Source organism: Glycine soja, chromosome 10, assembly GCF_004193775.1.
Source record: "Glycine soja cultivar W05 chromosome 10, ASM419377v2, whole genome shotgun sequence".
NCBI lineage: Eukaryota > Viridiplantae > Streptophyta > Magnoliopsida > Fabales > Fabaceae > Glycine > Glycine soja.
This window is the reverse complement of record NC_041011.1, coordinates 43,888,149-43,915,577: the sequence shown is the minus strand read 5'-3', so window position 1 is coordinate 43,915,577 and position 27,429 is coordinate 43,888,149. Positions and strand designations below refer to the sequence as shown.

The following is a 27,429-nucleotide window of genomic DNA, read 5'->3' as shown; positions in this document are numbered from 1 at the left end:
AAATTTTATAGATAATAAATTTTGACATAAAGAAAGATAAAGAAAAATAATAAATATTTTAAAAATATGAGTATTTATAAATCATCAATTATTATTATTGGCGATGTTTGTTAGAAAAGTAATAAACTAACAATTCATGAATCATTCTCTATTATAAACATTCATATTTCTAATTTTTTTCCTCTCTATTACATTAATAGGACATACGTGTCCATTAATTATTTTCAACATTAAAAAGTCGTGTAGACTACAGACTTATACATGTAACAACCAATCTAAGTACTTTCATGTGATGAGATACTTTCCTCCGACGCTTCTTCAACACAATCACGTTCATCTTGCTCCTCATGGTTGGTCTTTTGACCTTGTGTTCCATAACTCGAGATTCAAAACTAAAATCAGTTCCCTTTAATTATATTTTTTGTTCTTGTATAAGTGATTTTGGTTCTGTTAATTTTAACTGTTTATATTTAATCTTTATAATTTCTTAATTGTTAAAATTAGATTTCTCACCCCAAAATTTTGTCAAACAATTTAGTAGGAATGTATTGATTTGTATAAATTTACAAATGAAAAAGTATATTTTTTTAATGAAACAAAAAAATTACTTTATGGATCTTTCTAACTTAAAGGAAGCAGAAGATAATTTAAATTAAAAGCTTGTACCTGAATTAACGCACATCAACTAGAGTATAGAAATACTCGTTTTCGCTATTTCTCATGAACATAGTCTCTTACCATATCATCGCTAGCAATATCTAACGCCGACCTTTTCTTTTTTAGCACTGTTTTTCATTCCTAGCATTTCTCAATTTTGATAACTCTAATAGCAAATTGGAGATATTGGCAGATCTTGTTGCTAGCTATGTCCATGGATAGTTCTTCCAATTCAGTGATGGAGGATGAATTTGAGTCAACAACCTTGCATTCAGCCCCATCATTTGCAATATACAACAACCTTCATGGAGATGATGAAATCACCCCTGCAGAAGTTTTCAAGAGAGCTATTGGAAAGAGTTTGGAAGCCACAGGCAGTGGTGAATTCAGCTTCGGGAGTAACAAGATGGATTTGATTGAGGAAGAAGAGAATGAGAACAATGATTGGTCAACTGGGATTCAGAATTTGAGTATTGAGGAGGAAGATGTTCAGCCAGCTAGTCCCCCCATGTATCTGGCAGCAGGGCTTGGGGTTGATGGTGATGTAGGATTTGATAAATTTATCAGTGATGATGTATTTAATCCCAGTTTGGAAGAAAGTGAGGATCTTGTAGGGTATTACAAGAGGATGGCTGATGAGTATCCCTGCCACCCTTTGGTTCTCAAAAAGTATGCTCTGCTTTTACAAGTGAGTTTGTCTATCATGAAATGAAACTGATTGTAAAAATTGCAGATTTTTGTTTAGTTTCTATGTTCTTAGAAAGACATAAACTTTGATTCTGATGCAGGTCCTACTTTTGGATTTATATGAACAGTAGACATTGAACCTTTCATATTTGTAATAAGTTCCATGAGGCATGCCTATTAGGACAACTCATTTTTTGAAAATAATTTGTATAAGAGTTGATTATGTTTCTAGGAGACAATACATGCATGGTTCATAAATGAGGCTCTATTGTTTATTCATCATCTTTTAGTTTCATTAAGACAAGAATGAAGTTTCTTATAGTTCTTTTCAGATATACAAGTGCTAATTATGTTTCTAGGAGACAATACATGCATGGTTCATAAATGAGGCTCTATTGTTTATTCATCATCTTTTAGTTTCATTTAGACAAGCATGATGTTTCTTATCATTCTTTTCGGATGCTGACATCTAATTTTTTATATTTACTGATAGTCCAATGGAGACCTTCGAGGGGCTGAGGAGTACTTTCTTCGTGCTACTATGGCAGATCCTAATGAAGGTGAAATCTTGATGCAGTATGCGAAGCTGGTGTGGGAAAACCATCATGACAAGGATAGAGCAATGGTCTATTTTGAACGTGCAGTTCAAGCTGCTCCTCAAGACAGGTAGATAACCACAGCCAAGCTATCCATCTCGCTTAAAAGGAAATATGGCATGGCCATTGTGTTTTTAAAAGCTAAAAATATCATCAGTTAGTAATTAGTACTGGCCTAAAAGTTGCTCTTCAACCTCATTGTAGCTTCTAGAAACTGAAAGCTTCTCTTATCCTTTTCAGCAATGTTCTTGCAGCATATACTACTTTTCTCTGGAATATTGAAGATGATGAGAATGAAGATGGAAAACATGAAATTCAGGTGCTTTTTTATTTTCTGTTCTTGCCTTCCGAGTGACACGCGGTTATTTAATACTCACAATTCATAATTTAGTGCAGAGTGAAATGGAAACACAAAAAGCTGAACCTGTAAAGCCCTCCAAAGATGAAAGTGGACAAGAGATTGATGGAGCACATACTACAACAGCTAATTGTGGTGAAGAAAATAATGTTGAAGATTACTTTAAGAAGATGCTTGATGAAAATCCAAACAATCCTTTGTTTCTGAAAAAGTATGCTCAGTTTCTGTTACAGGTGAGGTTTTGTTTTTGTTTATTTTATTTTAATGTTCACACTCACCTAGTGGAATAAGGCTTTGTTGTTGTTGTTGTTTACAATCACACCCATGTTTTAGGAATTATGTTAGGTATGATTAAACACCAAGAGATGCTTCTTTGTCTAAATTTTTGGTTGTATTAACACAAGAAAGCTTCTTAAGCTGTCTTAATATTTTTGTATGATTAAACACCACAGGGGGGATTTATCAATAGTAGAAGCAAACAATAATTGAGGCATAAACTAAGATTAGTTAGTCTTAGTTAAGTTTCTCTTGGTTTAAAATGAAACTTTTAGCAAGCACGGGGCTTTGAACTTTAGCCCCTTCATATAAGTCATGCCTACCATAAGAGAATCATGCATGTGTGATCATCATTATTGCACGAGGGAAAATATGAGAATTCACTTGATTAGAGACTTAATATTACTTAGTTTATTGTTAGAGAATTCCGAGTCTTATAAAATTGCATTCCTCCTTCCCTTCTCCACTTCTAAATCTACAGTCCAAGAGAGATCTTCAAGTAGCAGAGGATTACTACTCACGTGCGATAGTAGCTGATCCCAGTGACGGTGAAATGATATCAGAATATGCTAAACTAGTGTGGGAACTTCATCATGATCAGGAAAAAGCTTCGTTTTTATTTGAGCAAGCAGTTCAGGCTACCCCTGGGGATAGGTACAGTTTCTGACACACATCTTATTCATTTGGAGTAAAATGTTTTGTTACTTAACATGTCTATAATGCTAAAATATAGGAGAGAAAAATCCATGGGCAACTAGGTCCTTATTGATTTAGAGTAAATACTACTTTGAAAGAATTGCTGAATCATCTATAACTGGTGTGCAATGCAGTATAACTGTGTCCTTAATTTTGCATTTGAGAAGAAGCAACATTTACATAAATAATTAAGATGCAATTATTTACAACTTCTCTGCTTTCAGCAATGTTCTAGCAGCATATACCTGCTTTCTCTGGGAAAAAGATGATGGGGAAAGCTGAAATTTAAAGGCAGAGCCATGTTCAAGTGATCTTCTGCAGGAAAGTTCCATGACTGTCGCAAATTTTCAAGACAGGTTGCTAGGGAAGGTTCCAATAAATGCTTGTAGCTACAGGTGAATAAAGAAACTATACAGAATCAATACTTGTATTTCCTCCAAGTATGTAACAGTCCGTAAAAGTCTATTATAATTACATCAATTAAAATGACTCCGAGTCTAATTAAATAAATAAAAAAAAGATAGTGGGAAAGGCAATGCAAAAGACCTGAAATTAATATATATTTTTTACAATATCATGTAATCAAACTCTGAAGTGATGATGAAGATAACAAGATTTCAGTGGCGAGATAATCAACTGCCAAACATTTCAAATACAATGCACACTAATGATAAAAATTCCTGAATAAATGAAACAAAGAGCCCCTTACATTAAAAAAACAATATATAATAATCATATTCCCCGAATATCATAAATTAAGACAAAAAAATATCAATATTGGGTTCTTTTTTCTTACTTCATCAATAGTTGGTTCTTAACATCTATTGAAGCTGACTATTTAAATTTAGAAATAATATATGGCCCTCAAAATTTGATTTTCTTGGTAAAACTCTATGCTCATTCGGCAAGGTTCTGACCATTACTTGGCCATTGATACCCTGAATATCCCCTCTCTTGACGGATATTGCGTCCATAGAAACCGATTCCTTTGGGTTTGTTATACTCTCCATCTTGGCCACTTACCCTGCCAAAGCTCCTTGGACCAAAACGCCCTCTCTGTACCTCTGATTGATAGCTACTCCTACCTCTACCCTTCCCTGTTCATAATCAAGTGAGAACAACCATAACATAACAAAGCAGTTTATAAACAGTTTGACTATGCAGATGAAAACAAGCTTTTTGATTAAAAAAAGGTGGCTAGTGGTCATCTCTGCTTAACCAGTGTCAACATTATTGAAACCGTATATATGGTCAAATTATGTTTAGCCATTTGACAAGGTATCATTTTGAATAATTGATGACACAATTAAATGAAGTGTTTTGTCCATGTCACTTGGGAGAGCCCACCAAAAAGTGAGCTGATGCTGACATGGATTTTCAATATGAAGCTAGCATAGACCAAGGCAAACTTAATATGACCCTTTGCGTAATTTATCAGAACTGTCATTCATGAATCCATTACCAATCCAATCAACTCATCTCTCACTTGCAAATTGGGTGTATTTTAACCATGCACTATATATGCCTAAGAGTCAAGGACAATGATGACAAATTTTGGGGAAGAAAAAACACAATCAAGAAGAAGAACTTAAAAAAAAGAAGGCATAAATACAAAACAAACAGATGTTACTGTTTGGTCTCCGCTCTTCAATGTATACTTGTCTTCCTGCTACCTCAACAGATCCTGCCTGCAAACATACAAAACAAACATGAGTCAACAACTTATGAAATCGGAAAAATGTCATTAGTAAGGTGAAAACATGGACATATATTAAACCAATAATGCAGATCGAAAACTTGTGATCATTGTGAGAAACTTGTATGTTCAACATTAATTATTTCTTAAGGGGTGTTACTACATCATAATTATTAATTCACAAGCAGTAGATATAAAAAACAATCATTTAAAACAAAATCCAAACCTTGACTGCATTACGAACCCCAGTCATATCTTCAAATTCAACAATCGCATAGCAAACTCCGACATCCCGGAGAAAACTGAAAAATTAGCTTTGTAATGGGATATAAATGAATTAATGAACTAATATAGTTATTAGAAGCACAATAGTCAATCCCAAAGAGCAGCGCAAAACAGTTAGCCCCATAACCGCTATTTCGAAGTTGAGGATGTATACCTTGCAACTTCTTATGCTTACACTATCAAGCCGAATCCGGCCAAAATTCTTGAATTCCTCTTCAATTTCAGAAACAGAAACAGTAGGAGACAAGTTTCTCACATAAACAGATTTGATTTCATCTGAAGGCATTTTATATCAAATAACATGTGTTACTAATAAATGAATGCATCATAAAAATAAAAATTACATGCAAGCAAGCGAATGATTCTTTTATACAAATTAGCTTATTAGTGAAAGGATGATGTAATGAACTGTCATAAAGGGGCATCAACACCAAAGAGAAACTATCCAAAACAGTAAAATACTAAATTGAGTTAATGAGTCTCAACGAGTACAACCTTCATCTTCTGTTGTGGGAGCCTCCACTACATCAGTTTCAGACCTTTCAAATGGCGTAGTTTGCAGACTATTAGTCAGTGAACCATGATCCCAGTCTAAAGAAGTCACATTCATCTGAGATGGCTGAGAAGCTACAGATGGTGTAGCTTGTCCTTTAGCAACCTGTAACTTCCGACAGCGAGGCAAAGTGCTGCTGACGCTGGCGTTATCGGATTGGATGCACTGTCGGTGCTGGCGCTTTGGGTCGCGCCAGGCCTGCAGGCGCGTTGGGTCGCGCTCTGCGTACAGGCGCGTTGATCCGCGCTCCTGGTGCAGGCGCCTTGGTTCGCGATGCGGTGGCAGGCGCGTCCAGGCAGCCTATAAACCTCGCGGTCCACCCCCCCAGCCACTCCTTCTTGGTCCCCTTCCCCCAGCCTTGTGTCCCCCCCCCCCCCCCCCCGCAGCCACTCCCTTCTTGCTTCCCCTTCCCCCCTTGTCTCCTTCTTGCTTCCCCCTTTCCCACCACTGCCTCCTCTTTCTCAAACTCCAAACTTCCCGACAATTTGGTTTGTAACTTTTTTTATTGTTTTAAATTTATTTAATTTGTATAAATGGTTATATTTTACTATTTATATGTTTTCTTTTTTGGATGTAGGCATTTTCTCTACAACAAAATGTTATTCACTTTTAACAAGTTCATTTTTTTTATCTTTAAATATTTTTTCTGTTAGTTTTATTTGTTTATCATTTAAATTATTTTTTATTAATTATCTAACAAATTGTTTTTTTGTTTATAGTTGTTCATTTATCAACTAAAGAATTCTACTTTTACTTTTTTAATGGATTTGTTTGTAGAGGTAATTATTATTACTTTTATAATGTGTTAGATTTGTTTTTTTATTTTATAATAATATAAAATTTTTAATTGCTGTTGAAGAAAATTATATATAATAATATTGTTATTTATCATTTGTCATTTAAATATTATATTATTGTTTTTGTTAATATTTAATGATATTAATTATGATTTATGATTTGTCATTTAAATAGTTAATATTGTGATTAATGTTAAAATAATTTCTTTAATATATATGATTTGTGTTTGTATTTTTTAAATATTTTTAATGATAATATTATCATTATTTTTTATTTGTGATTTTTATAGTTTTTGTTTTATTATATTAGTATTTTTAAAAATATATTGGATATATTTTTATTGTCGCATTTAATGAAATTATTATTGTTAATATTTATTTATATAAATGACTTGAATTTATGTGTTTTTTTTATATACATTTAATGGTGTTATTGTTATTAATTATTTTAGTATTTGTGGATATCGTTTTTGTTATAATAAAATTATTAATAAAATGTATTTAAATATATCATTATTTATTATTTATTATTTATGATATGTATGATTATTAATGTTTTTTTCTTTCTATACAAGGGTTTTAATATGATAAATTCGTCATCCTTTAATCATCATGATGTGGCATCTGAACCATTAGAGAATGATTTATTGTGGATGCAAAAAAATCATATACACGACATATTTGGAATGATGCTAATGAAAGGAGTTTAAAAATCCAACAAGCTACACCAGTGTACAATCATAGAGAAGCACCGCCGGACGAAATTATTCTTCTATTACAAGTTTCGGGTTTGTACCCGATAATGAAATTGACGCAGCTGAAAGTAAATGGAGCCTTAGTTAATGCTTTTATTGAAAGGTAGAGGCCAGAAACACATACATTTCATTTGAAGTGTGGGGAGGCAACTATTACACTTCAAGATGTTTCTGTGCGCTACTTGGTATTTCTATGGATCGAAGACCTTTAACTGGCAATACAAATATTGACTAGTTTGAGTTGTGCCATGAATTATTGGGTGTCATGCCTGACGATGATGCAGTTGATGGGAATTCACTTTTAGTGAGTTGGCTGGCTTCTCAATTTGCAACTATTCATGATTTTACAGGGAACTATGATTTTGCTCTTGTTGGTTTCCTGTGAAATCATGAATATTTGCAAATTGAGAAGCCAGCCAACTCACTAAAAGTGAATTCCCATCAACTGCATCATCGTCAGGCATGACACCCAATAATTCATGGCACAACTCAAACTAGTCAATATTTGTATTGCCAGTTAAAGGTCTTCGATCCACAGAAATACCAAGTAGCGCACAGAAACATCTTGAAGTGTAATAGTTGCCTCCCCACACTTCAAATGAAATGTATGTGTTTCTGGCCTCTACCTTTCAATAAAAGCATTAACTAAGGCTCCATTTACTTTCAGCTGCGTCAATTTCATTATCGGGTACAAACCCGAAACTTGTAATAGAGGAATAATTTCGTCCGACGGTGCTTCTCTATGATTGTGCACTGGTGTAGCTTGTCGGATTTTTAAAATCTTTTCATTAGCACCATTCCAAATATGTTGTGATATATAATTTTTTTGCATCCACAATCAATCATCTTCTAATGGTCCATATGCCACATTATAATGATGAGAAGATGACAAACCTGTCATATTAAAACCCCTGCATAGAAAGAAAAAAATTAATAATCATACATATCATAAATAATAAATAATAAATAACGATATATTTAAATACATTTATTAATAATTTTATTATAACAAAAACGATATCCATAAATACTAAAATAATTAATAACAATAACACCATTAAATGTATATAAAAAAACACATAAATTCAAGTCATCTATATAAATAAATATTAACAATAATAATTTCATTAAATACGACAATAAAAATATATCCAATATATTTTTAAAAATACTAATATAATAAAACAAAAACTATAAAATCTCAAATAAATAATAATAATATTATTATCATTAAAAATATTTAAAAAAATACAGACACAAATCATACATATTAAAGAAATTATTTTAACATTAACCACAATATTAACTATTTAAATGACAAATCATAAATAACATAAATCATAATTAATATCATTAAATATTAACAAAAACAATAATATAATATTCAAATGACAAATGATAAATAACAATATTATTATCTATAATTATCTTCAACAACAATTAACAATTTTATATTATTATAAAATAACGATGTGTCTGTCACCGCAATGCGAGCCAAGACGCCTACACCAAGAGCGCGGGTCAATGCGCCTGCACGCAGAGCGCGACCCAATGCGCCTGTAGGCCTGGCGTGACCCAAGCGTGGACACCGACAGCGCGTCCGATGAGTTAGTAGTTTGACTGTTGACAGCTTCTAAAAGGTTGCTTAGTTTTTTTTCTTCTTTTTTCCTTATAGTTTCTTACTTGGAGAATTAAAATTGTACATATATTTAGTAGTATTGTAATTTTTTTTATCCATAACAATTCAACTATAAAAAAATTATAATATTCTCATATTTTATTCAGCTTAATCTCCTTAATAGTAGTACTGCTAAATTAAATAACTTAAATATTTTTATAAACTAATAATATGTTAATAATATAAATTAATAAATACAACTGATAATGTTAAAAGATAAATACTAAATAGTGTTGTAATGTCACTAATTAAAAAAATAAAAGAAAAAATGTTTTTATTATGATGCATAAAAATGAATTCGCCAATGATTTTTTAGTGCACTCTCGTGTCCATATAATTTCTAACAAAATAAATTAACCTCCAAAGTTGAATCCAAGTGAGTCCCTTCGACCCTTGGTTTGAATGAGGAGGAGGCACTGTCACTGTTACGCTCCACGAACATGGACATTTGGACAATGGGTAATCGTTACTTGGCCCAACTCTCACACACTTCCTTCGCACGTGCCGTCCACGCTCACATCCTCACCTCCGGCTTCAAGCCATTCCCTCTCATCATCAACCGCCTCATCGATCATTACTGCAAATCCTTCAACATCCCCTACGCCCGCTACCTGTTCGACAAAATTCCCAAACCAGACATCGTCGCCGCAACCACCATGCTTTCCGCCTACTCCGCTGCCGGCAACATCAAACTCGCTCACCAACTCTTCAACGCTACACCAATGTCCATTCGTGACACCGTCAGTTACAATGCCATGATCACTGCCTTTTCCCACAGCCATGATGGTCATGCTGCTCTTCAACTCTTCGTACAAATGAAAAGGCTCGGTTTTGTCCCCGACCCCTTTACCTTCTCAAGCGTTCTTGGCGCACTGTCGTTGATAGCTGATGAAGAGACGCATTGTCAGCAATTGCACTGTGAGGTTTTTAAGTGGGGTGCACTCTCTGTGCCTTCTGTTTTGAATGCTTTGATGAGTTGCTATGTTTCTTGCGCCTCTTCGCCGTTGGTGAACTCTTGTGTGTTGATGGCTGCTGCTAGGAAGCTATTTGATGAGGCACCTCCCGGTCGGAGGGATGAACCTGCTTGGACTACCATCATTGCTGGCTATGTCAGGAATGATGACCTTGTTGCAGCGCGTGAGCTTCTTGAAGGAATGACTGATCACATTGCTGTTGCATGGAATGCCATGATTTCTGGCTACGTGCACCGCGGTTTTTATGAGGAGGCATTTGACTTGTTGAGGAGAATGCATTCATTGGGAATTCAGCTGGATGAGTACACTTACACCAGTGTAATTAGTGCTGCTTCTAATGCTGGGTTGTTCAATATTGGAAGACAGGTGCATGCTTACGTTCTCAGAACAGTGGTGCAGCCTTCAGGGCATTTTGTTTTATCTGTGAATAATGCTTTGATTACTCTCTACACCAGATGTGGTAAACTAGTTGAGGCCAGGCGAGTTTTCGATAAGATGCCGGTGAAAGATCTTGTTTCGTGGAATGCAATTTTGTCTGGGTGTGTCAATGCCCGACGCATTGAGGAAGCTAACTCCATTTTCAGGGAGATGCCGGTGAGGAGCCTGTTAACGTGGACTGTGATGATATCGGGCTTGGCACAAAATGGTTTTGGAGAAGAAGGTTTGAAGCTATTCAACCAGATGAAGTTAGAGGGACTGGAACCGTGTGATTATGCATATGCTGGAGCAATTGCCTCTTGTTCTGTTCTTGGATCATTAGACAATGGGCAACAACTACACTCTCAGATAATCCAATTAGGTCATGATTCAAGCCTCTCAGTTGGCAATGCACTGATTACAATGTATTCAAGGTGTGGTCTTGTTGAAGCTGCCGATACAGTGTTTCTCACAATGCCGTATGTGGATTCAGTATCCTGGAATGCCATGATTGCAGCTCTTGCACAGCATGGACATGGTGTCCAAGCGATTCAACTTTATGAAAAGATGTTGAAGGAAGATATATTACCTGATAGGATAACTTTTCTCACAATTCTTTCTGCTTGTAGCCATGCAGGTTTGGTCAAAGAGGGACGCCATTATTTTGATACAATGCGTGTTTGTTATGGTATAACCCCAGAAGAGGATCACTATTCTCGTTTGATTGATTTGTTATGTCGTGCTGGTATGTTCTCAGAAGCCAAGAATGTCACTGAATCAATGCCTTTTGAGCCCGGTGCACCAATTTGGGAGGCTCTTCTTGCTGGTTGTTGGATTCATGGGAACATGGAATTAGGTATTCAAGCTGCTGATCGACTCCTAGAGCTTATGCCACAGCAAGATGGAACCTACATAAGCCTTTCCAATATGTATGCTGCTTTAGGTCAGTGGGATGAAGTTGCCAGGGTGAGAAAATTAATGAGGGAGCGAGGGGTTAAGAAGGAACCTGGTTGTAGTTGGATTGAGGTTGAAAACATGGTCCATGTCTTTTTGGTTGATGATGCTGTGCACCCTGAGGTGCATGCAGTGTACAGATATCTGGAGCAACTGGTACATGAAATGAGGAAATTGGGTTATGTTCCTGATACAAAGTTTGTATTACATGATATGGAATCTGAACAAAAGGAATATGCTTTGTCTACTCATAGTGAAAAACTTGCTGTTGTTTATGGAATTATGAAACTCCCTTTGGGAGCTACAATTCGGGTTTTCAAAAATTTGAGGATATGCGGGGACTGCCATAATGCATTCAAGTATATTTCTAAAGTAGTGGACCGAGAGATAATTGTGAGAGATAGGAAGCGGTTTCACCATTTTAGAAATGGTGAATGTTCTTGTAGCAACTACTGGTAGGAAGAGGTTCTGTTATTTGATTATCATCAATGATTAATGTCAACACTCAACAGCACTCTAAGGAACTTAAAATATATGAAGTGTGACATGAAGCCTTTGCAATTTGGAATTCAAAACTGAGACTGATAATAGCCCCAAACTGATCTCCATGATCACTGGTAATATGATTTTCTTTTCACCCTTACTCTTTTTCGTCTCAATTCCATTTTAGTTTTGCTTTTGCTAAATTGATTCTTAATCTTTGGTTACAATTTCAATGATGCATCATGCTCTTCTGTCACTTCTTGTAACAGGACAATGGCAAAGAGTTGAAAGTATTCCATGATCTTCAGTTTGTTCTTGCAGTCTAAAGGATGGAAATTTGCCTTCTACTAATCCACCTCTATTGCACATGGACGACAGAGTTCATTATTGCTATATCAAGTCATTAACCATGTGAATAGAGGCCAGTAACATTATTAAGAAAAATCAGTTTAATATTGCTCATGATGTGGCTGGCTTTGTCACTAATGCCATGTCATCTAAGCTATCGTTGTTACTTCAGTTTCAACTTTTGCTTCAAGCGTTTGTTAGCTTTAACAATTGCATCAGGCACTGTAATTCAATTCAGTGGTGCTCAGTTTAAATGCCCAGGCAGATGAACAATGATACACAGAGCTATTATGAAAGTAAAAGAAACAAATTTCTGTACGCTGTTATTGACTTATGGTCAGTGGCCATCAATGTGCAAGAGAACTCCAAGCAGAACACTCTCAAGTCTCAATCTTAAGTATCAGAGAAGCTCTAGTTAGGCTCTCTTACGCATTGCTTGTGCTAATAAAAAGTGAGAGTAATGACCATAGAAATCATCTCCCCAACATATGGCAAGTTCAATATATAGAACAACCTGAGAAAAAAAAAATAGAAGCATTCTTATTAGAGATGGAGAACTATTTATACTATTGCAGTATTGTTGGAGCCGTGGAGGTTCGTGAATCAAAAACGGTTGTGAACCTTTTACAACCGAGAATCATCCTGTCATCCTGACTGTACAATCGTGCTCTTTTTAAGGGTGCTAGCTATGGCTTTGAGCCTTTAATGTGTTTACATTTTGGAGTTATTTATTTTGTTTATTTTTTTGCCATTTAAGATTGTTGCACACAAATTTAAAAAAAAAAATCTGTAAAAATGAAAGACAAATTAAAACAATTGAGCAAAACTAACTCAACTTGATTTCTTGATCATAAAGATTAAAAAGTAATACAATATAATTAATGTTATTTTAAAAAAACAATATGTCCTTAATTTATTTATCTATTCTTTCTATAATTATTTCTTTGGTTAATTTAGAAAACATAAAACTTAGATTAAATTTCTTTTATATTTGCCATTAAGTTCTCATATCAAATTATTGCATAAAATTAAATAAATATTTTTGTGTCATTATTTTTTTTAGACCACAAGTATCTTTTAGATAATCATGCTCGGGCTATGTATGATTATTTATGGACGGCAAAGTTCTCCAAATATTTAAGGTAATTGCATATTTAAAATTTAAACTTGACACTGCTAATTAAATTAAAACAATTCTATGTTAATTGATCTACATGTTTGGTGGTTTATGTGCCATTATTTGATAGTGAAGAACTTTATGGAAAAAATATAAAAAAAATAAAATTAATTTAAGTTTTTAAAAATAACAATTAATGTTGTTTCTTTTTTCAATAGAAGGATATAATTATTTTTTAAAATTTTATAATTACAAATAAGGAATTAATATTCTTTTTTCTTTCTACAGTAGGAATAAAATATTGGTTCAAGAATTAAAAAAACTTTGTTAGACTTGCATTGAAAATCACATTCTATTTTTAATTTTTTAAGTGGTCCTTCCATCCCAAATCTTCAGTTGTTTTAGCCTTTTTTTCTCAAAATAATTTTCATTTTAAAATTTCAATGTCTAATTAATGTTTTTTCTCTAATAAAATCCTTAGTTAATACCCGCTATTAGTAGTGTAAGTATAAAAAATGAATGTATTAAATAAGATTTTAGTTTAAATGCTATAATTTTTTACTTTGATTAAATATTTCTTAATCAAAATGCATTTACCTTTAAATAATTAAAGAAATGGAATGGAGGAATTAGTATTCTAAGATCCTGATTAGCATTTTCCTTATCTAATATCCATCTTTCTATGACACGTGAAATTGATTAGCAGTTTCCTCATCCTATATCCATCTCTCTATGATATGTGAAATTGAGGGTTCGACTTCTAATCGGCGTCGCTAAATCTATGCAGAAATTCATAATGAACAAATCTATTCTCCATGTTCAATAAATTTCTATTCATTAACTTTGTTTTCTCCAAAGCTAAATGAACAAATTAAAGAACAAAAAATATTAAATAATCCGCACTTTTTGTATGGGAAATTAACATGAAGTGTTGTCGGTACGATCTCCTTTCGTTCACTAAAAAACAAAAAGAGAGTGAGAGGGGATGTCTTGCTTCCAGCCCAAGAAATCATAAACCCAAATAGTACAATTTCTCAAACTTACATCACTGAAATAATTTCCCCCAAGAAATTTCTCAAATAGTACGATCGTTTGAACCAGTAGAGATAGTAAAAGGAATCTAGATCATTTTTTTATATATTTAAAAAACACAATGGCTAAAATATCTAAGTTTACGTATTATTTTGCAATTAAGAAATATCATAGCCTATGTGACGAGAGTATGTTAACAAATTACAAATAGGGCATCTTTTGCACAAACCAAGAGCCGGTGAAAATGTCTCTTCATTTCGCTTAATATACTTTGGACAGAAGGTTAGGTTTGATGATTTCATCCAAAGAGAAAGTCCAATGGTGACAATATTCTGATAAAAGTGAGATGACTCCTATTAGACTTGACATAAGCTAAACCAAACTTAACATCTTAATCATTTTGAACTACATTTATTGACAAAAGCCCAAAAATATACTAATTCTCCACCAAATTGTTATGATTATGAATATGAACCCATAACAATTGATTCAATTGGTAGCATCAAACAGCATCCTAAAAGGATTTTGAGTTTGATGACATACCTTTGCTGTAGAATTTATCATCTTTTCTTTCCTTCAAATTTCAATGTACTAGTGTAAATCCAAAATATACTATATGCTGAACTGTTGAAGTGTAAATAGCACAACATTAATGTTTCACTAAACAATCTACAAGGCTTACTCTCAAAACATAAATAGCTTGAATAATTATTTATGGCACTATTTCCTTTTTCTCAATATTTCTGAAGCCAAAATCAGCATTTTTTTCCTTCAACCATGAAAGAAAGCAGAAGACTCGAGGCACATGCCATGATTCCAATGCTAAACGTTTTCATGTCTATGTTTATAACTTACACAAGAGACTTTTCAGGTTAATCCCACACAGAAACCCCAAATACTGTGCCAACTTTAGCTTCTTCTTCCCTCGGTAATTTAAATGTTTAGTTAATTGGAATCGACTTGAACTTGTGTATCTGTCATTGTCTACCCTAAACACAGAAACCAAAACAAATGTGTTGAAGAGGAGAAACCGGGAAGAAGGGAAAGAGAGAGGGTTCTGCAACTTGCAACTTTTTAAAAAGTTAAAGTTAGAGAAGCAAATAGAGACTCAACAATTCTAGTATGGAGAGAAGGGAAAAGAGAATCATCCACATGGATAAAGAAATAGGCACAAAATTTTCACCCATTCAGGATGACAAACTTTCATTCCTCTAGGTATATTTGTTTTTTTCCCCCTTGTAATGTAAAAAAAAATCTGACTTTCATGAGCTAATTACACCGTTCTTCACAACAAAATCTCCTCACCTAACTACAAGAATCATCAGTCACCACATTTAACCGTCCCAGATTCTTTCCCTATCTGCTAAGTCCAATTACCAGAAATTTTACATCTCTTTCATCCAAAAGCTATATATATAGAAATAATCCACTGCATGAAGAATTATGCCTCCTCAATCAACCATCTTCCACTGTCAATAACCTGTGCAATGAAAATGATATTGTTATAGTAAAACGCAGAACCAAAATATATAGATATAAAAAGTACAATCTTTATCTGACTAATATTAAAAACCATTAACCTACCATCACGTTTCTTCTTCAAACTCCTAGCAAACATCAAGCATATAACCAAAAACGCCACCCCAGCTGCCCCTCCTAATATTATAGCCACTGTCTTCCCTGTATTTTGCCCTGTCATTGCATCAATTAACCACACACATCACACTTCATAATCAAACCATAATCCACATTGAGCAAAGTGGCACATTTTTTGAACATTGGCACAAATAGACAAATGTTATCACAAAATTAAGCTGTGCATGTTTTTATTTTATTTTATCCACAAATATTAATTTGTTACTTTAGTTAGAAATGGGAGAGAGATTCGAACCCACGATCTTTCGTATCTCCCTTCTTCCTTCACTAACCACTAGACCGACCTTATATCTCCTTGAGCTCTATGCATGTGAAATGAAACAAGGCCAAACAAACAAACACAAATTTAATGTCATTCATTCTTATCTCTTTTGGTGTCTAGGTATTAGTTTATTACCAGAAGAAGAGGAGGAGTAAGAATTAGAGGATGATGATGAAGCTGAAGAAGAAGAAGAGTGTCTTCCTGGAACACCATTAGGGTAATAACTATAACTAATGAAGCACTTGTGCAAATAGACCTGGCCTGAAATGGAGCTTCCACATTCAACCTGTGCTCTCTGAACAGCACTTTTGACACACTCACCACAATCAGAATCACCAACATCTCCCTCACACTGCCCCATCACATACAAAGACTGGTAGCTGGTAGCATAGAAGCCATGGCCACTCACCACACCATTTTCCATCACGGAGAAAGCAGTGTCCCTCCTCTCCTCAAACCCTCTCCCAGCAGCATTGGTTCCCCCACATGTCTTGTACAGAATCTGCATCCCCGAGATTTGCTGCGAGAACCCGACAACCTCGTACAGCATGTAGCAACCTAGGAGCTGGATTCTGGCGGCGGTGGTCTTGCCGCAGAGCTTGTCGGAGAGGACCGGGAGCCTGCTCACGCAGTTGTAGCAATCGGAGTTGGAGAGGTCACCTCTGCATTGGAAGAGCCCTGTCATGGAGGTTTGGCCACCATTCCCTGTGGTGGCCTTAAAGAACTTTGCTTTTGTGGATTGTGAGACCAATGACCCAAAGAGTGATGAGAGGGCTTGTGAGTATACACCATTTGGATCTGTGAATGTTTCCTTGGAGCAACCCTTGTAGACCAAGGTGGCGTAATCAGAAGCAGATTCAGCAAGGTCAAGGTTTGTGAAGAAAATCAGTAACAGAAGAAGGAATAGTGACTTTCTGGGAAACCCCATTTGGGTTTATGTGTCTGTGGTGGTGACTGGTGAGAGATGAGAGGGGATCAAATCATGGTAATTTTGGGGGAAAGAAAACCTTTAAGTGTGTTTGCGTGTGTGTGTGTGGTAATATCAGATTCAGAGAGAGTCTGATTAAGGAAAAGAAGAATCAAGGGTTGAGGTTCAAGCTTGGATTTTTCTTCTGCTTTTTTTGCTGAATCAGGAAGGGAAAAAAGGAAAGGGATTTGGTGCTGTGGTGTGGTGGAGTGACTCTACGTTTCTGGTTTTTGTCTCCTTGGGGTTCACTTTCCTTTGGATGGATAGCAACAGTATAGCACAATGTATTGAAATTGAAATGCAATTGCAATTGCCTCTGTAGATGTGCACTAGCTGTGTAGTGTGCACTCTCATTCTCTCTCTATATAACTGGTTAATACTAAAAAAGAAAAATGAGTTCTTTGAAAATGGAGAACAGTTTTTTTATTATTTGAAGAGAATGAGAACAAAAGTAGTTGAATTAATTAGGTGTTAAAAGTAGTGGGGGAAAGTATTCCCCCGTCTAGAGAGAAGGTTTTGGTTTTGGTTTTGGAGTGCATGTAGAGAAAGGAATCTGATTTTGGTAGGAGAAAACAACATGCAGTTTGACCGTGGCACATTGTGGGATTTGATTTGAATTCAACTAGACCTCAGAAAGTTTGTACCTTATTTTTAATTCTACTTCTACTGCTTTGAGCACATGCAAGGACTATTTTTTAGTGCCTAAAGAAGTGTTAAGGAAATGAGAAGCTTAAAAATTGAAAAATGAATACTTATTAAGAATATTACTAATGAATTCTAATCCTTTCGAAGCCAACCTGATTGGCTCATAATACACCCGTGCTACTCTTAAGTCTTAACAACATGGAGCCTAACAAGACAATTTACAAAACAGCATCATGGTTAGAACATTTATAGCATTGTTAAACTTTAGATAATATTTTGAACTTGATTAAAAACATGGAATATAAATTTTGTTTTTTTTCCTACTAAGCCACTGCACAACTATTTGTCCACATCTTTTATTCAGTAATTTTCTTTATATTATTGCTGTTTTTTTGTAAAAGAGACTGCATGCATCCCAGAGATATATGGCTAGGTATGATCATGGTTTGAGAATATGACAAATTGGAAGGGTAGAGCTGGCACTATTCTATTTCTAATTGAATTCAGAAAAAAATGTGCATTCATATATCAGATTTGTGGTTTTAGATTGAAACAATATATTAACTTTTGATACAAATATTTAGTATACGAATTACTAGTACTAATTAAATAAGAAATCTATGAAAGTAAATCTAAATTTTTTAAACAAAACTCTTCATTTAATGATGAGTGATGAGAGTGTAAAAAGAAACAGAATATGCAGGGTAAGGAGGTATCTAATTCAGATATCACTGCTCTTCGTTTGAAGCACAACACCACACACATTGGGGTTGAGCTGCCTTGTCCTAGCTTGTGCAACAAAAAGTGATGACAGCTGAGCAGGATGGTAGATACCACCCAATAAACTGATAGATACCGAAGATTTTTAGATTCTCTGGTTGAAGGGAATTGGAATAACAAGTTTCATATACAGATTCACATCACAGGGAGAAGCAAATCTAATAAACGTTTATCATCTCCATGGCTTCACGGAGCATCAATCTAATCTTGCAATATTATTGTTACACCTTGAGTGGGAATTTTCTTCTGTGTACGAGAAAGATCAAATTTATCAGTATTCACCTTAAAGAGAAACTAATAACACATTGCACAGTCCAATTAATTTTATTTTTTTACTCCCATGATGCTATTAAAATTTATAAAATCATGTGCCACGGTAAATTGATGAATATGTAACTTTGTGCGCACAAAAAAAATAGAAAAAAAGGAAGTTGAATTATTTTAAAAACAATATTGCATGCCACAAAGATCACAATGACTTAATATAATTTTTTTTAATATAGTTAGTTAAGGTTACTAACTTAAACAAAACAAAAACATTAAATATATTTAAATGTTTAACATATTATATAGAATAAAATAAAACATTAAGTATATTTAAATGTTAAACATATTATATAAAATACTATTTTATATATATATATATATATATATATATAAACTTTATATATCCACATGTCCCATGCACCAAACACTTGCTAATTATATGTGTTGGCATTTGGTTTCATGTTTATTGGGCGCCGCATTGGCTGAATCATTAGTTGGTTTTCAATCATGGAAGAGCCAAAGATCCAACATAGCATGTTCATAATCTCCATTATACGCTGGCAGTGCATTTTATTTTCAAAATGCAACGGAAGTATTATCATATATAACCATAGCTTAATGCCATGATGTTGTTAAAAAGTAGTTTAGTGTAATAGGCCATATTATTTATTTATAAAGAAATATTAGTATGTATATATAGCCCATATTATACATAACTCTAATATAGCACGCTACAAGTAATGGTTTCTTGGACCTACGGAAAAGAGCCCATGTTCCATTCAAAAAGAAATAATACGTATTAACCTCAAAAAAATCCAATCTACCACACACAAGATACGTCGAATTTGTCACTTTCTTTGCCGTTCGTTGGAATCATTTTTCTTTCAAGAGTTATTGGGCCAAAACATTATATCATACTCCCATAAATTAAATAAATCTCACTGGGCTGACTAACTAAATAGAGTAGGATCCAAAACTATAGGATGCAATTAGATCTGTGCATAAAAATAAAAATAAAAACATTATCAAACTCAAACCTTTACTAAATCAGTCCAGTTCATTTTAAAGTCCGTTTTTAGTTATTTGGTTTGGATTAGGAGTTTCGTTTTCCAAATAATGCAATTAGTGCATTTCTATATCTAAACGACTGAAACCCATTCCCTACTACTCATCATTGTCGTGTAAATTGAGAACCTTAACCATCTTTAAATGAATCTGGTAATGAATCCTAATCTCTTCTTTCTTGACGAACCATAATCACTTGTTTGCCATACATGGCTAGTGTTACTCACTAGAATCAAATTAGCAAAGGGTGTCAAGGGAGAGAAAGCAACACATACACCTCTAAAGTGGATGAGATTCTAACATTTGGAAACACAATTTGGGCTTGGGAACCTATCTTAATAATAATGCGCATTGTCTTTTATATCAAAGAGGGTATGTGCCATCCACCCACGGCATGGGCGAACTAGGGAAAAAATTAAGACTTTTGGTTCAAGACCTAGTAGGTTAAGGGATTTTATATAAGTAAATAAATAATGGAGTTTAATTTAAAAATAATTATTTAAACATTAATTCACAGAATTTGTTTCAATGTTGAGAATTCATTTTATTATTCTGGTTTTATTAAAAAAATGATTTAATTTAGTTTAAAACTATTTTTGGGCTAAAAACTGAATTTAAAATTGGGACTAGTTAGACTTTAGAAAACGTATTGATTTTGAATCCTTAAAAAATGGTAAGAGTGAGTTTGGTTGTGTTGGAAGGGTGAGGAATGAAATGAAAAGGAGATGAAAGAGTTAGGAAACAAAAAACTTAAGTCGTTTATTTGTAAAAAGATGCAAAAGAAAAGGAAAAGATGATGAATCTCATACCAAAAACTTTCACAGCAAATCTCATGGAAATGAATAGTACTACAGGTTGCAAAATGACATTTTGTGATGTTTTAATTTGTCAAAAATAATGTGATAAGAATAAAATTGTTATTTTCTAGCGGTTTAAATATCATATTAGGGTGATTTATCCAAACCCCAAAAAAAAAGTCCGTATGTATGTTGCAATTTCTTTTTTATTTTTTAACATTTTTTAATGAAGAGGAACATTTTTTTTAACAAAATAGACGATTTCAATTTTATAGCAATTATAAAAGGTCTAAATGTAGCAATGTTAGAATTTGACAATAAGAACCAAAATAGTTAAAAAAATTAACTATAACGACCAAAATAAAATATTTTAAATTATAGAACTATAAGAGAAAGTTTTTACAATTATAAAGACTACAAATATAACTAACCTTAATTTGGATTGAGAAAATATATTGGTACAAAATTTTTATAAAAAAAAATATATAGTAGCAAACCAAAATAAAATATTTTAAATTATAGAACAATAAGAGAAAGTTTTTACAATTATGAAGACTACAAACATAACTAACCTTAATTTGGATTGAGAAAATATGTTGGTACAAAATTTTATAAAAAAAATATATAGTAGCAAATAAGAAACATGAAAAGAAAAAGTACAAAATAAAATTATTAATGATTTTAATTTAAATGATAGTCTGATAAATTTTGTCTTTCATAATAAATCTATCAAATTTTGTATAAAAAAATAATTCTAGCTAATTCTAGAACATGATTGTGTTTAATAAAAAAATGTTTATATTTTATTAAAATAAATAAGTAAAATGATTGAGCGATGAGAAAATAAAAAAGAAGAAAAAAAAATGAATGTGAAAATTAATTTAACGTTGTGATTTGTGAAGTGACGTAAATCAATCTTTGTCGCGTCAACCAATCAATTTTGCTTAATTTACGTTTTGGACTTCTTATCATCATTTGTTCTGTTCCGCCACCACCGACTCATACTCCTTCCCAATTTTCGTACAATACAAACACTTTCTCTCGGATTTCGTTTCATGGAATCGCCGCATTCATAGCACAACTCTTCAAAATGTATTCCTTCAAAGACAAAGTTACACAGAAACTCTCCCATCTCTTTCCCAACTCCTCCTCCTCCTCGCCCCAGGTATCTTTTTTTTTTATTTTTATTGATCCGCGTTTGGTTATTCTTGATTGCGTTTTCTATCCCTAATTATTTTTTAAAATAAAAATCTGAGCTTGGTATGCTGGGCACTGTTATTCTCTCCTTTCGCACAAGCTTTGATCACCTTTGCCCTTAATGTTCGATCTGATCTCTCTGTGTGCAAAAATCTGAATCTGGGGTTGATTGGTTTCGTTATGTTTCATCGTGGTTTTGATTTTCCAATCAAATGCACCAAATAAAACATGATAGAAAAAAAATCGTGTTGCTTCATTTCATCAACAGTTCGAAGTAAAATATTGTTGTCAATCTGAATCGTCACCAAGTATGTGGGTGTTCCCGACTGTTATGTATTCTCATGTGGGAATTTGGTTTTGACTTTTGATGTGTGCATTAGTAACGGTTAGTATTCCGCCACCTGTGTCTTTGGTAGCAATAGCATGCACAATATATCTGGTATTATGACCTGTGAGATCCAATTTAGTGGATGCTAGTGCTGGAGATTACACATTGGTTTTCTGGGCTATGCACATAACTTATTTTGTTGATATGTGTAGAAAATGAAACCAGGAGAAGAATTCCAACTTCTATGTGTCTATCTAGCTCCGTACTTTAGTAGAGCTCTCCTGTTAAAGCTGCATTTGTTGTTGGCACTGTCCTTGTGGTTATGTGAACAATACACAAATAGAGAAACAGTAATGTTGTCCTTGACTCAACACCCTAAGGAGTTCTATAAGATTAAGTTTATTTTTAGTTGTTCTTTCATGTTTCTGTCTTGGGAATGTGACCTGTAAACAGACTGTCCTTAGCTTGTCAATTGAAAAGTTATGGAAAGTTAACCTGTTATAATTTTGTTTGTGTGACATGGGTTTGCAATTGATGCTCTTTTACTTTGTCTTCATAATCCTAACTGGCTCAAGTGATATTGTGTTTTTGTATTATATTGTTGTAGGTTTAGACTTTAGACTTTAGAGTTTAGATTTATTACCTCTTTACCATGTCACCTCTTTCTGCTTCCATTACAAATGTCCTGCATCACAGGAACCTTGTGTTAATTAGTTCTACATATTCCAGGTGGAAAAATAATCACCTTACATTTACTGTCATTTTCTTTTATCTGTGATATGAGGTTTTTGTTTGTGCAGGATAGTCCATATTCGCAAGAGGATAAACCTTTGTCTTCATATTTATCTTACATTATCCCTTCCATCAGCTTTGATGGATCGAAGTCAAACAAGAATCAACATGAACTTAAACCAATTCAATCGGCTTCCTCTGGATATAATTATGAGAATTTTGAATATCAGGATGTTCCATCGGATAATTATGTTGACTGTACTAACATGGATTTGTTGAAAGATGATAATGATAATATTAATGAAGATCCTACCTCTAGAAGGAGCAGTAGTAGTTCTGAGGTTTTTGAAGAAGCAAATGAGCAGCAAACGCCAAATACTTCAAAGAAGTCTCGACTCAATCTTACTGATGACTCTACTTTTATATCTCCTGAATTGTATGAATTTTTGGAAATATGCCTCCCTAATATAGTGAAAGGACGCCAATGGGTCTTACTTTATAGGTAACTTTCCTCTGTAGGTTTTGGTTTATGCATTGAACAGTATTTTGCTATTGCTTTGAAATATTGATTCAACATTTGTTCTTTAAATTAAGGGCAGTACGTTAAAACATGGAGTTTCACTTCGTACACTTATTCGCAAGAGTGCTGAGCTTTCTTGTCCTGGTTTGCTGGTATGTCAACCTTTCAGAGCTATTTTCCTGTTATGGCGTGCATATGATATTTACTAGATGCAGATCAAGGTATAGTTCCTTTGTTGACAATGAATTATTGCCTTATATGCAAAACTGTTAGATTGCGGGAGATATGCAAGGTGCTGTGTTTGGTGGGCTGCTAGACTGTCCCTTGAAACCTACAGCAAAGCGAAAATATCAAGTATGTAAACTCTTTTTTTCACGGATAATGCTTCTTTATGAAGGCACTTCTTTGTCTTGAAGTATGATTTCATTTTCTCTACTGTGGTGATAGGGAACAAACCAAACTTTTGTCTTTACAACTGTATATGGTCAACCAAGGCTGTTTCTACCTACTGGTAAGGATTATCATGGTTTAAATGCATAATATTTGGTATGAATAAGTTGGAACTAAGGAAATTGTCATCAATTGATGCATTGTCTGACTTGTGAACTACTGGACAAGTTCATATCAGCAAGAGTGACATTTACCTGTGCTTTATGGTCAAATATCTTTTCTTAATTTTAGTATTGCAGTTATAAATATTCATTAGGACCTGGATTTTTATGATGTGGAAGCATGTAAGCTTGCCATAGGAATAATCTTTTTTGTAGTATGATATAGATGAATCCTATTGAATGACTGACTGGCCCATTGTCGCCTCTTGCATGTCCTCTTCCAGTATAAGTAGCAATTAAGAAAGGTTTGGGATCAAGGTGTGTAATCATTCAGTGTCAGGTTATAATATATATTGCAAAAATGGTTATTTACTGTACTTTGGTTATTACATAATTAGTACTTTACAAATATGAGCTCTTCACTGATAACCCTTTTGAATTGTTTCTCTTTAAAAAAAAAAGGCATTTTCCCATGAGCATGTAAATTTGTTTTAATCCTTTTGACAATTGTATTTATAGGGATTGACAGTTTAGTTTACACATAATGGGAGAAGGTAAGGAAAGGAAGAAAGAACATTAATTTGCCAGTAGAAATGTTGGATGTTTTGGTGTCTGAGGTTTTGACAATTGAGTTAGGCTAATTGCGGGTTGGAAATTGCAACCATTAGGAATCCTTACTACTTACTTTACTCTATATTAGGAACAACTAAATTATCTTTATTCAGGGTACAAGCTCTCAACTTTTATTATATGAACGAGAAGTTTCTTTTTTCCTTTTTGAGTTTATTTGAACTTGTGGTGTTCTAATTGTATATATTTTTGTGCAGGTGTCAACCGGTACTACTACATGTGTTTGAATGACCTACTTGCACTTGGTGGTGGGGGTAATTATGCTTTATGCTTAGAAGAAGATTTGTAAGTATTTAATAGTGCTGCTTAGTTTTGTTCCAGTACATTTTAATTGTAATTGAAGTACACTAGTGGAATCTCTTCTTGAATGCATCCTTTTTGGTTAAAAGGTTATCCGGAACTAGTGGGCCTTCTGACACATTTGGAAACAAATGTCTAGCTCATAGTCCAGAGTTTGAGTTGAAGAATGTTGAGGTAATGTTCTTACTACTAATGTTTGTTTTCTAGCTTACAAAGTTAAAACAAATTATTAAGTGGCTTTCATCCCCTGCTGGCTGCAGCTCAATCCTATATATATATATTTTGCATTAGCTTTTGTGCACTAAACTTTTTTCCTCCTCCATCTAATTTATTAACCTTTATGTATTGGTTTATACGATGCTACATGAAACTTATGAATTGAAATAAACCTTTGCTCTACATTCTGTCTGTGCTTTCCTCAGTCCCAATCCCTTGAAAATGATGGAGGACAATTCACATAAGTTCCTTTGATGAATGGTGTAAAATTCACTGAGTCCAAACTCTTGTCACCATTTGCAAATTTTCATTGTATAAACTCCGTATTCGTTGCTGTAGTTCATTATATGCCTTGCATTGATTTTGTCCATTGCTTATTTCTACTACCTATTGTTCTACATTTCTTTATTTCTTTATTTCTTTTAGAGTTATGACGTGATGGTTTATGATTTATTCACCTTATTTTTTTTATTATGTGCAGTTGTGGGGTTTTGCACATCCTTCCCCTTTTCATGGCTAAGATGCTTTTGTTTGGAAGTCCAAAAGAAGCGTCTCTTTATTTTTCTTCTACTCTTTGGATGTAGTTTAGTGGTTGATCAATTTGATGTTCCGTTACTGTTAGACATGTCCCAAATTCTTGTAGTATATTTATGCTTGAAATTCCATTTTCTAGAGGTTGGGGTTTGTGAAGGCCAAATGGTTGTGTAGTAGAATGAGGTACGGAATCCACTCACTTAACTACCAAGAAAATAAAGCACTAATTAGGCTATTTTACATGCAATATTTGGTTTCCCATGGCAATAACTAAAGGCCAGGTTCAGGCATACAACATGAGAAGTTTGTACCACAACTCGGTAGCTACTAATATAACATTGGTTTTACAATTTGATTTAACAAACTAAACAAATTAGAGGCAAGTCATTTGGTGGATGATGGTGTAAAGAGGATGTCTATAGACTATAGGTGGGAATTGGCTAGCTGCACGAGCTAATTTTACAACTATCTAGATTGTAATTTAATTGGATCCGGTTTATGTCTTCTAAGCCTTGATCTGTATATGAGGTCATCATTTTCTTTTTAATATGTACAAACTATTAACGATGAACTTTTTAGCAAATTATAATAATTTCCTTTTATTTTTCGGTCTTATTCTTTATTATGTTATTACAGAAATTTTTTCTCTTACCAAATGTAATTAACTTGTCTAGGTATGTTTAAATTATTTCTGAACTCTGGCCTTTAAATTTAATTTTGGTATGCTTTTTTAGGTGGTTAAATATTGTTGCAACATTTAAAAATAAAATTAAAATTCTAACTAAAAATATTGTTTTATTAAAAATGCATTTGAATATAACTGATTTCACATACATCGTTTATATTAATATTTCAAAAATTTCGGAATAAAGGTTTTTGTCATGTCATAAGGGTGTAAAAGTAATGCAGTAATTATTACACATGAAGTTTCATAAAAATAAATTAGAGTCTTGCTAGGGAGACCGTTTAATAAATTAAAAGAAAAAATATTTATTTTAAAAATTATAGGAGAATATAAAACAATATATATAACTTTATGCATTTCAATAAAAAAAATCAATTTTTTAATTAATATCTTAAGGAGACTAATTAATATTTATCAAAAAATTATTTACACATGAAGTAGAAATATTTAATGTGATTGATGTAGCTGAGTTTATGGTCGTTGAAACTAGAAGAATACAAGAGTCAAGAACTGAAAGCGAGTGACAGTAAAGTGTTGTTTGTTTTTGGTTTAACTTCTTTAACAGGATCCTCAACATTAGCTAAGTGAAATGGACAATTCCAGTTGAGTGAATGTAGAAGTGACACGTGTTATAAGTTTAGAACGGTTGAGATTTAATTTATATTTTAAAATGAACAGAGAAAACTCATTCATTGGTTCTTACTTTTGGTCACATAAAACGGGACTCAACAACTAAGAGTCGAAATCTAGTCTCTCTTTGTGAAAACCTTTTGTGCGGGGCAATTACAAAGGGCTACAATGAAAATCATGCACCTTTTGCTAGAAACTTTCCGTATCAATTAAGTCTTTTTTGGGTTTTGGGGGACTTGCTATTTCATCAAATTCCTTTACTTCCAAACATATAAACTTTATACGAATTTCATATCTTCTAAAACAGA

At 33.6% G+C, this 27,429-nt stretch overlaps 5 protein-coding genes across 6 annotated transcripts; 3 read left to right on the top strand and 2 right to left on the bottom strand.

Moving 5' to 3' along the window:
* Window positions 1–687: 687 nt before the first annotated feature.
* LOC114372552 lies at window positions 688–3,759 on the top strand. The gene is made up of 6 exons (XM_028330172.1): window positions 688–1,345; window positions 1,838–2,010; window positions 2,181–2,259; window positions 2,337–2,531; window positions 3,056–3,228; window positions 3,495–3,759. Exons 1-6 carry the CDS (start codon window positions 866–868, stop codon window positions 3,550–3,552), a joined length of 1,158 nt encoding a protein of 385 aa, XP_028185973.1. The 5' UTR covers window positions 688–865; the 3' UTR covers window positions 3,553–3,759.
* Window positions 3,307–6,161, bottom strand: LOC114372553 (probable splicing factor, arginine/serine-rich 3). Of its 2 annotated transcripts, none has more exons than XM_028330175.1 (5): window positions 5,747–6,161; window positions 5,406–5,527; window positions 5,193–5,258; window positions 4,901–4,958; window positions 3,307–3,659 (listed from the first exon to the last, which is right to left on the bottom strand). In XM_028330175.1, exons 1-5 carry the CDS (start codon window positions 5,859–5,861, stop codon window positions 3,631–3,633), a joined length of 390 nt encoding a protein of 129 aa, XP_028185976.1. In that variant the 5' UTR covers window positions 5,862–6,161; the 3' UTR covers window positions 3,307–3,630. The 2 variants fall into 2 exon arrangements, with proteins under 2 accessions (XP_028185976.1, XP_028185975.1); XM_028330174.1 differs by lacking the exon at window positions 3,307–3,659 and adding an exon at window positions 3,818–4,367.
* A 3,214-nt stretch (window positions 6,162–9,375) lies between these two features.
* Window positions 9,376–12,961, top strand: LOC114370155 (pentatricopeptide repeat-containing protein At1g25360). Its single transcript, XM_028327440.1, has 2 exons — window positions 9,376–11,996; window positions 12,132–12,961. Exon 1 carries the CDS (start codon window positions 9,475–9,477, stop codon window positions 11,836–11,838), a length of 2,364 nt encoding a protein of 787 aa, XP_028183241.1. The 5' UTR covers window positions 9,376–9,474; the 3' UTR covers window positions 11,839–11,996; window positions 12,132–12,961.
* A 2,563-nt stretch (window positions 12,962–15,524) lies between these two features.
* Window positions 15,525–17,683, bottom strand: LOC114369932 (plasmodesmata-located protein 2-like). The gene is made up of 3 exons (XM_028327214.1): window positions 16,413–17,683; window positions 15,944–16,051; window positions 15,525–15,839 (listed from the first exon to the last, which is right to left on the bottom strand). The coding sequence occupies exons 1-3, from the start codon at window positions 17,203–17,205 to the stop codon at window positions 15,832–15,834; spliced, it is 909 nt and encodes a 302-aa protein (XP_028183015.1). The 5' UTR covers window positions 17,206–17,683; the 3' UTR covers window positions 15,525–15,831.
* A 4,061-nt stretch (window positions 17,684–21,744) lies between these two features.
* Window positions 21,745–26,053, top strand: LOC114372573 (oxidation resistance protein 1-like). The gene is made up of 8 exons (XM_028330210.1): window positions 21,745–21,963; window positions 23,124–23,557; window positions 23,655–23,727; window positions 23,849–23,929; window positions 24,023–24,086; window positions 24,954–25,041; window positions 25,146–25,230; window positions 25,754–26,053. Exons 1-8 carry the CDS (start codon window positions 21,889–21,891, stop codon window positions 25,790–25,792), a joined length of 939 nt encoding a protein of 312 aa, XP_028186011.1. The 5' UTR covers window positions 21,745–21,888; the 3' UTR covers window positions 25,793–26,053.
* The last annotated feature ends 1,376 nt before the right edge of the window (window positions 26,054–27,429 follow it).